This window comes from Choloepus didactylus, chromosome 14 (assembly GCF_015220235.1).
Source record: "Choloepus didactylus isolate mChoDid1 chromosome 14, mChoDid1.pri, whole genome shotgun sequence".
NCBI classification, from domain to species: domain Eukaryota; kingdom Metazoa; phylum Chordata; class Mammalia; order Pilosa; family Megalonychidae; genus Choloepus; species Choloepus didactylus.
In genome coordinates this window covers 98,317,212-98,327,319 of record NC_051320.1, presented here as the reverse complement: position 1 = coordinate 98,327,319, position 10,108 = coordinate 98,317,212, and the positions used below count along the sequence as shown (strand labels likewise).

The 10,108-nt window shown below is 48.4% G+C and overlaps 1 protein-coding gene across 1 annotated transcript in view; it reads left to right on the top strand.

The window, feature by feature from the left end:
* Window positions 1-8,226, top strand: part of LOC119508925 (zinc finger protein 135-like) — a 51,628-nt gene extending 43,402 nt beyond the window's left edge. Inside the window, exons 11-12 of the mRNA XM_037802632.1 lie at window positions 1,554-1,566; window positions 6,684-8,226. Of these exons, the coding sequence (XP_037658560.1) occupies window positions 1,554-1,566; window positions 6,684-7,430 (760 nt within the window). The 3' untranslated portion in view covers window positions 7,431-8,226. The remainder of the gene's footprint in view (window positions 1-1,553; window positions 1,567-6,683) is intronic.
* The last annotated feature ends 1,882 nt before the right edge of the window (window positions 8,227-10,108 follow it).

Below are 10,108 nucleotides of genomic sequence, written 5' to 3'. Positions count from 1 at the left end.
TCCTCCTGTTTATCCGCCCACTGTCCTTGCAAGGTGGAGACTGGCGTGGGGGGGTGGGTAGAGGTTCCTAAAATAGCTCCATAAATTGTTACCAAACTAGCTCAGACTGGCTCTGCAGTTAAAGAACAAAGGAAAAAGGGTTGGAGACTTGTTTCAAATGTTTCCAATTTGGGGGGCTGCATGTTTCAAATTTGCCTGGGCTAGTTAGGCTTGTCAGTAGAATGTAACCTCTGGAGTATCCAGCCATTGGAGAAACAGGGGAGGGACTTGCGGTTAGGCGTAGGGAATAAACACTGCTGGGTCTACTGTTCTGCGCCCCAACCCCCACAGTTTGGTTGGGCCCGTTCTCGCAAGACCGTGAATAAATTCTTTTCTTCTCCACAATCTAGTGAGCGTTTATTCCTTTTTAGGAATAGTGCTTGTTTCTCACAGAAAGGAGGAAAGGAAATCGAATATGACGATGCCTAGGGACAGCAGGGAAGGGCCTCGCAAGTAGCCGGGGAAGCAGGCAGCGATCCAGCGGGCCGCGCCTCCCACCCACCCCGGGCGCCCTCCCGGGCCTCCTCCGGAGCCTCCGGGGCAGCCGGGCGTGGAGTCCTCCCGCGGCCTAGAGCGCCGCCGGAAGTGCCCTGGCGGCGGGGGCGGAGCTTCCGGCGCAGGGCAGGGCCGGCAGGTGAGTGGCTGGGGCGGGCAGCGGTCGCGGGTCTCGGGTGTCCTCGCATGTGGCCGCGCCTCGGCCGCCTTTGAAACGGGTTTCCCCTGGGTTTGCTCTGGTTGCAGAAGACACGGGGTCGGTTCCGGAGGGCGTGGGAAGCCCCGAGAAGCCAGCCAGGAAACAGGCGCGAGCGCGGCCCACCCCGCCGACGCGCGCGGAGTGGGGACGGGCTTCTCCCCGCGGGGCCCCCGTTTCTCCGGGCTTTCTGCCCACAGCGGGCGGCAGCCGCCGTGTCGTGCGTTCGGCCCGCTGTGGTGCTTAAGTCGTTCCCTTCTTTACTTGCAGTGAGGTTTCCCCGGGTTTCTTCCACGAGCAGCTTGCGGACGCCAGAGCCTCGTGGGTAACCCCTGCGGCCGTCCGCGCGCTCCTCCCCGGAGGGTTCCTGGGCGAAGTCGCAGTGTTCGTTTTTCGGCCCCGTCAAATTACCCTCCAGCCAAAGAGCATTTATTCTCTCTCCAGCTGTTAGGAAGGTGCCTTTTTCTCGAATCCTTGCTGGTGGACCTAGTATTACCATTTTTTAAATCTTTGCTCACTTCAGAGCGAAAAACAAAACAAAACGGTATTTTAAATTGTTTTTCTTAATTGCACAAGAAATTGAACTTTAAATTTACATCATCCACTTGTTTTTCTTTTGCGAGTTACCTGTTCATAATCTTTGCCAATTTTTAATCTTTTTAAAATGATTGGTAGAGATCTTGATCTAATTTTTTTTTATTTTTCTTATTTTTTTTATATTCAAATCATTATAATTATCAAGAAAATTTTTAAACCCCGAGAAATTTCTCTAGACATTTGAGAACTGATTGAAGGTGTTGTGCATGTGCTGTGCGGAGGGAAGAAAGCCATGGAAGGTGGTCGGTGCCAGGCCACGTGTGCTCTGCCCGCCTGCTGGGGAGCAGGGTGGAGGGCAGGCAGCGTCCTTTAGGATGCTCACTGAGGCAGTGCATCCTAAACCAGCGCCCCCAGAAGGTCCCCACAGAATGCCAGTTTCTGGGGGTGTTTGTTTAGTCAGGACCTTCCTGCTTTCTGGTGGCAGAAATTTGTCTCAGTTTGAACTAAACAAACAAACAAAAGAGGAATTTGATTGGGCTTAGATGAGGCATCAGGAGAGGGTGCGTGTTCTCAGCTTTGCTTGTCCGCATGGTCGATTTCCTTGCAGACAGACTCATCTCCTTCCAGCTCAGCAATCCCTGTGAAGGAGGGTTTCTCCTTTCCGGTAGTTGCTGCGGAAGTCCTTGGGTTTGACTGGTTTGACTCGCACGCCCATCCCGGATCGAATCACTGTGGCCAGAGAATTAAACTCACTCTTTAAGAAAGGGTTAAGTTTAGCTTTCACATGAAGGCAGCGTGAAATAGGGAAAATGGCACTCGCTTAAACAGGCTCCGTGGTAAAGGGAAGAGAGAGCCATGACGTAAGCCTAGAATCAGCTCCAGCTCCTTATGTGGGAAAAATAGCCAGGGTTACTGGAATGTAAAGGGATATGGGGTATAATCAGAGGCGGGAACTCCCAGCAGGAAATTTAAACAGCTCTCTCGGATAGGCTGTGCAATTTAAAATCCCAAAGGCGGGTTAGTTAGCTCTCTTGGATAGACTGTACCCTCTGGAGTATCCAGCCAATGGAGAGACGGGAGAGACTTGCATTAGCCTGGAATATAAATTTTCACTGTGTTCTGTTGCACGCCATGCCTGCCATGTGTCTGGCTGTGCGTCTGTTCTTGCAAGATCGTAAATGAATTCTTTTCTCCTCTACAACTGGGTGAGTGTTTTTAAGGTATAATGCTTGTTTCTAACAATTCTTATTGGCCAGACCTGGGTCTCGTATCTACTGAAGCAGCTGGGGAGCTGGGGGTGGGGCAGGGAATCCCAGGCAGACCCCTAAGGGAGATCAGAGGGCTGGAGCCAGAAGGGGGACAGGCCACTGGGCAGCTCTCCACAGCTGTGCCTTCCAACCACAGTCCTGTGCTTACAGGGTGTCTTAGTCTGCCAGGGCTGCTGTGACAAATACCACACAGGGGGTGGGCTTAAACAACAAGCGTTTGTTGTCTCACGGTTTATGGCGATCTTTCCTGCATCTTCTGACTTCTAGCTTCAGCTGTGTGACCTTGTCCCAGTTGCCTCTCTTCCTAAGTCTTCTAGACATGGAGCTGAAGACCCACCTTGCTCAGTTTGGCCTCACCTTAACTAGTAATCACATCTTCCACAGATCCTATTTATATGTGGGTGTACACCTACAGGAATGCAGATTAAGATTTGAACTTGTCTTTTGTGAGGGACACAATTCGGTCCCCAACATGTGACTGGGATGATGCTGGGTTAGGAGAGATTGATTTGCTTCGAAGTTTCTGTAGGATGTTGTCTGCTAATGGACGTTGGGACGTCTCTGTGTGGCTAGTGCACCACACGGTTTCCATGCTCCTGGACTGCACCCTCTTTCTGTAGCCAGAAAGACTACACAAGGGCCTTTCAAATTCTAAAGCGGCTCCCTTGACTATGGGAGTTTTGGAATGAATAGAATCTTGGAGCTGGCAGAACTGCAAAGCAGGGTGTCCCAGTGCATTTCTGCAGCTCTGCCCTTCATCCCTCACCTGCGTGCCGGCTTTGTTCCACTGGCAGGTGGGACATGGCCAAGAAGCAACCCTGAGACAGGCTGCACCAGTCCCACCTGCGGGTCTGCAGGGTGGCCCCCTGCACAGAGATGAGGTCCCTTTCCAGACCTGCCCCTGCCACAAGGATCAGTCAGGGCCTGGTTCTGGAACAAGAAAGACTCTGCACTGAGCCCTCTGTAGTTGGGGCCCCCTCGGGGGCTGCTCTGACCTCACCCCACCCTCCCCCTGTACCCAGCCCTTACGGTCACTTTTTTCTTCTATTTTACTCAAGAGGAATTGTCCCCACTCCTGGGGTGTCTGCAAGGTGGAGCAAGGAGGAGAGCCCCTGGGCCTGGGACTCCAGAGCGCCAGGGGGAGGGACGCCCTGATGGACACACACGCAGGTGAGCTGGAAGCACCTGGTCCAGGGCAGTGGAGGGGGGGTGGGGGTGGTCCTGGGGCTTGGGTGTGGGACAGGCCAGGAGTTTGGGCTCCCGAGAGTCCCTCTGCTCAGCTGCCAAGAAGTAACCTAAGCTGGAGCCCCATGGCCTCCATTTTCCTTTCTAGACCCCCTCCACCCACACTCTGGCTCCCCTACCTGCCAGCCTGGATACTTCTGAGGGCAAGAATGTTTCAGTTTGCCTTTGTTTCTCTGGGGTGCAGCAGTGTCAAGCTGGCGTGGGCTCAGCAGTTGGTCAGGGAGAGTTTGACAGTAGACGTCCCGGCCACTCCCACCCTTGGCCGTCTGCCCTCTCAGCTCCTAGCTCCCTTGATTCTTAGGGGCCGTCAAAGCTGAGGGCTCACACTTCAGTTTGTTATCATAATACACGATCATATAATCAGGGCTGACAATAACCAGAAACACCATTTTATTTTGGCAAGAAAACATACAAGCTTTTTCACAACCATTTTTAGCTGGTGATTCTTGTTAACAGTGGGATTGTGGGCAGAATGCAATGACTGTGTCTTCCCAGAACAAGCACCTGCACTCATGCCTGTGCACACACACACACAGAGACCTATTCCTGTTTCTCCCGTGCATTCACGAAACCCCTGTCTCAGGTGACAGCCGCCCTGTATTCAACCATCGATGCTGATCCCACCAGGTGGGGGAAGAACGGCCTGGAAGCATCGTCAGGGAGTCGCTGTGCACGTCCAGGTGCCCAGGTCATGATGGTCCCTCCTTTGTTCAGTCTTAATCCAGCCACACCCTGTGCAGATGGGGCCCTTCATGATCCCACAGATTTGGACTAAATGATAATTTTAACAGATGCCAACATGCATGGAGTGGTGGAGGAAAAGCAGGCTACTCACAGCTGCTGTTGTGAAAAGCAAGAAGGGGAAGCACCATGTCTTGGTCGCTGGCGCAGAGCGTGTGCCACATCCTCTGAGGAGCACGGGAGGCTGGGACAAGCCAGCGGCCTGTTGGGTTGTGGGGTGTTGTCTGCCAACTCACATCTTTGCCAGTGGAGTGAGTTTCTTGGTTAGAGAATTGGGCAACCCCAGGCTCTGCCATCTGGAAGATTTCTCTCTGTTAGGGCTTTTCAACCTTGGAACTGTGGACAACTGTCACAGGGAAGGGTGGTTCTTTATGGGTGGGTGAGAGGCGTCCTGTGCCTGGAGGATGTTTAGCAGTGTCCCTGGCCGCTCCCTCTGAGATGCCAGGAGCACAGCTAATTGTGACAACCAGAACATCTCCAGACGTTGCCAGCGTCCCTTGGTGAAATTGCCCTAGTTGAGAATGACTGCTCTGTGTTTAGGGCCCTTCAGGACCCCCTACCCAGAAGTTGTCCCTGGGGAGAATTCCCCTACACAGTGGTGGCAGTGTGAGCTGCCAGCCACGGCATGATGTGACAAAGCAGGAGAGATCGTATGTGGCTCGCCTCTCATTTTAATTTTGAATAATGATTTTTCTTCATTACTAGTGCCTTTGAGTCCATCTCTTGAACTTCCAAATCTGCCAAACCACAATACCCAGAGTGAGCCTCCCCGAGGGCTTTGGGCCCAGGGCCTCTCCCCACTGCCTGATGCTCTCTTGAACAGCCTCTGTGATCATGAATAGGGGGCAACCAGTGGACCCTCCTGTAAGGCTGAGCACTTCCTGCTCTAACCCGTCCTGGAGCAGGCCTCTGCATTACACCCATAAAGTTCAGCTGCTTGAAAGGGTGCAAGTGGCGAATGTTACTGCTTCACTTCAGCTGTCTCAAATGATTGCCTGTAAGCAGGAAAGTTTTCCTGTAAGTTGGTTGATGCATTTGCCCTGCTGATGCCCATCCTTTTGCTGGGCCATCTTGTGATAAAGCTTTCCTGTCTCCCATCAAAGGCTGTAAGGCTTGACTCCCAGGTCCCAGAAGCTTATAGTCTGTCCCCATAAGTCAACTGGACCTAGTCTAACCAGCTGTAACAAGGACCCTCAGCCCAGCCGCTTCCTTAGTTCCTCAGAGGACTGTTCCTTACAGCACTGCCCCGGGTACTGCTTTCTGAGAGGAAGAAATCTTCCTTTCAAGTGACAAAAGTACTTTGGGTTTGAAGACAGGGAGGATCATCAAAGGTACAGTGTTGTCTCAGAGGATCCAAGGCTGGGTTCTCAGCCATTTCTGAGAAATAAATTAAAACTGTTTATTTCATTAAATGCATCAGGGTGCTCTTGTCCCTATACCTCTGGTACACCTGTCCTGCATTCAACCAATTTGCTTTGCTTCAAGGCTGTCTGCGGAAGGGGGAAGCCCACAGAGCCTGGGACTCTTCCATACCTGACTTGGATAGTCTGGGGTCAGAGGCATGGGTCCTTCTCCTGCCACAGGTGATGACTTCTGTTTAGCCCTTCTGCAGGAAGCCTTGTCCTTTCCTGTGGCCATGGATGTCAGAGAATAAGAGAAAATGAGGGTGGGAAACAGGCAAAATGACAGGAGCCTACTATGTCTGTCTTCTTATTTCTACCATTCCCATAGATTGTCAAGGCCATCTTAAATTCATGCCCAACTTCTTATCATTTAGTAAGTTTTCTTCTCTCTAAACTATACCTGGTACTTCTTTTCCAGCTGTGGAAGTGACTTTTCTAGCACAGGCATCCAGTGACAGTTGTGCTTCTGAGAGTGCTGTTGAGAAGGGGCCACAGAGCACGGGGGTGAAGCAGGAAACTTTGGAAGAAGGAGAGACTGCGTTAGGACCACATCGGGAGCCTCCACTGGCCCTGGGGCTTCCAGACTTCTGTGAGCATGAAGGAACTGTAGAGAGGCCCATAGCTTGCCCTGGTGGAACACTTACCGATGAGAAAAGTGTAAAACAGAGTGGCCACGAGGACAGTGTGTCCAGGCCAAGTGTCCCTCTGAACACAGGCCCTGGAACACATCAAGGCCATGGGAAAGGGCGGCCTTATCAGTGCAGCACCTGTGACAGGAGCTTCAAATGCTATTCTGATGTGGTGAAACATCAAAGCATTCATTCTGGGGAGAAGCCCTATGAGTGCAGCGACTGTGGGAAAGCCTTCATCCACAGCTCCCATGTAGTCAGGCATCAGAGAATTCACAACGGAGAGAAGCCTTACATTTGTAAGGAGTGTGGGAAAGCCTTCAGCCAGAGCTTCAACCTGATTAGACACCAGAGAATTCATACTGGTGAAAAACCTTATGAGTGTGCTGAGTGTGGCAAGTCCTTTAGTCAGAGATCAGATGCTCTAAAGCATCAGAGAATTCACACTGGAGAGAGACTGTATGAATGCAGTGAGTGTGGGAAAACCTTCATGCATGGTTCAAATGTCATTCGGCATCAGAGAATTCACCATGGAGAGAATCCCTATGAATGTAAGGAATGTGGAAAAGCCTTCAGCCAGAGTTCCAACCTTATCCAGCATCAGAGAGTGCACACTGGCGAAAAGCCCTATGAGTGCCATGAGTGTGGCCGCGCCTTCAGCCGCAGCTCCTTCCTCAGTGAGCACCAACGTATCCATACCGGTGAGAAGCCCTACGAGTGCAACGAATGCGGGAGGGCCTTCAGGGCACTCTCGGGCTTCTTCCGGCACCAGAGAATTCACACGGGAGAGAAGCCTTTCCACTGCACGGAGTGTGGGAAGGCCTTCCGCCTGAGCTTCCACCTTATCCAGCACCAGAGGATTCACAGCAGAGAGTAAACCTGCAGTGGAGTGAATATGGAACGGAAAAAATGTGTGGGCAAGATTGGAGGGGGTGGGTGTGACACCCATTAAAATTCTTCCCATACCTAGGGATATGTTTATTTCATTCCACATGCAGTGAGGAAATAATAAAGCTGTCTTTGTAGCTTAAACCCCGCCTATGCGAAAGCCTTCAGAAATGTCTGCTGCCACCTTGTTCAGGGGCAGTCAAAGAGGTGTCTTAGGACAGGCCAACGTTAGGTCAGGAGATGGGGGCGTCTGGACCAGGCTCTTCTGCCTGCTGTCCTCTGCTTACATGTCTCCTCTGCCAACATCCTGCTGTCCCCCCCACCCCAAATGCACTCTCTTCTGTGAAGCCTCCCAGCTCTCTCCCACTCCTCCAGCCTCATTCACCTGCAATTAAGTTCTTTCATTTTCATGGCACTTTGTTTTTATTTTTCCCTGAGATATAGTTTACATGTGGTGAAATGCACAGATCTCAAATGTTCAGTTTCATGAGTTTTAGCATATGTAACCTGATTTAACCTTTGTAACTACCACACTCTCAGGGTACAGACTATTTCCGTCATCCCAGAAAGTTCTCTATGCCCCTCCTCAAATCAACCCACCCCTTCTCCCAGAGGCAACCACTGATCTGGTTTCTGACACTATAATTAGTTTTGCTGGTTCTAGAATGTTATATAAATAGAACAACATAGTATATACTCTTTTTAATGCAATTTTATTGAGATATATTTACATACTATACAATCATCCCAAGGGTACAATCAGTTGTTCACAGCATCATCATATAGTTGTGTATTCATCACCACAAATTTTTGAACATTTTCATTACTCCAAAATATAAAAATAAAAGTAAAAAAGAACATGCGAAACATCCCATACCCATCCTCCCCACCTATTAATTTACTATTCTTTTTTACAATTCTTTTTTAATGCAATTTTATTGAAATATATTCACATACCATACAATCATCCAAAGTGTACAATCAATTGTTCACAATAACATCATCATTGTGCATTCATCACCACAAATTTTTGAACATTTTCGTTACTCCATGAAATAAAAACGCAAATAAGAATAAAATAAAAGTACAAAAGAACACCCTAAGCATCTCATACTCCTCCCTCTCCCATTATTCATTTACTTTTTGTTGACATTTTTCTATTCATCTGTCCATACACTGGATAAAGGGAATGTGGGTTACAAGGTTTTCAGTCACACGGTTATCCGTGTAAGCTACATAGTAATATGATTATATTCAAGAGTCAAGGTTACTGGGTTGCAGTTCAACAGTTCAGGCATTTCCTTCTAGCTATCCCAATACAAAGGGATATCTATATAGCGCATAAGGTGAATACCCTCCAGGTATGGATGACCTCTTGACTCCATTTGAAATCTCTCAGCCACTGAAACTCTATTTTGTTTCAGTTCTCTTCCCTCTTTTGGTGCAGAAGGCTTTCTCTATCTTATGATACTGGATCCAGGCTCATCCCCAGGAGTCATGTCCTACCTTGCCAGGGAGATATACACTTCTGGGAGTCATGCCCTATGTAGGGGGGAGGGCGGTGAGTTTACCTGCCGAGTTGGCTTAGAGAGAGAGAAGCCACATCTGAGCAACAAAAGGTTCTCTGGGGGTGACTCAGGCACAATTAGAAGTAGGCTTATCCTCTCCTTTGCAGTAACAGACTTCATAAGGGCATGCCCCAAGATCAAGGAGGGCTCAGCCTTCTAAATTGGTAGTCCCCAGTGTTTGCAAGAATATCAGGAATTTCCCAGATGGGGATATATACTTTTTTATGTCTGGCTTCTTTCCATCTGCTTAATGTTTTTGAGACTTATCCAGGTATCGGGTAGCATCACAGGCTTGTCTCTTTACACCTCAAACCTGTGATCTCTGTCAGAAAAGACCTGAGCCTTATCAGTTTGTGATTCAGTCAGTTTGGGCTTCATCAAGTAACCCCCCACTCAGTTAAGAGTATAGGGACAGAAAATAATTTAAAAGTAAAGAGCACTCAAGAATTTAAATTCAACACATTTATTAAAGGAGCATTTAATGTAAAAATTGATACATTACCAAGCCTTGGGACCTCTGTCCCTTCCAGATGGAGTTGGATAGGAGATTAGAAGATCCTTCCTGTCTAAGTTAGAGTATTTATAGAGCCTTTTGATTTAGAATGTGTTCAATTAAATCATATTCTGTTTTTATGTTTGACCCACAGGTGGTGAAACATGGGTGAATCAAAAACAAAGGAGGGTATTTACAGCATTATCAGAGACTTAACCTTGAATGTCTGCAAAAGTTTACTGAAAATATTTCTATTGAGTTATGACTTCTGTAAGAATAATGTAACACCTTTTACTTAAAAATTAGAAGAGAGATTCCTTATCTCTAACTTATTAGAATAGTTTTCTTATTTCATTCTATAATTAGTTTAGCCACTGCATCTTGTTGTTAAGCATATGTTTGATCAAAATTGTATTCAGTGTTGTTACATTACTTATTATTTATTTATGATTGAAGTAACAGCTACAGCCGTATTCTGTTTTCTTTTTACACAGAAGACAAGATGGTTATATGTTATGTGTATCTAAGAAAGTTGAGAAGGGCTTTTTGCCTTTCTGAACATATTCACAGTTTTTAACTGTTTACCTTCTCCTTTAGTTACAATTT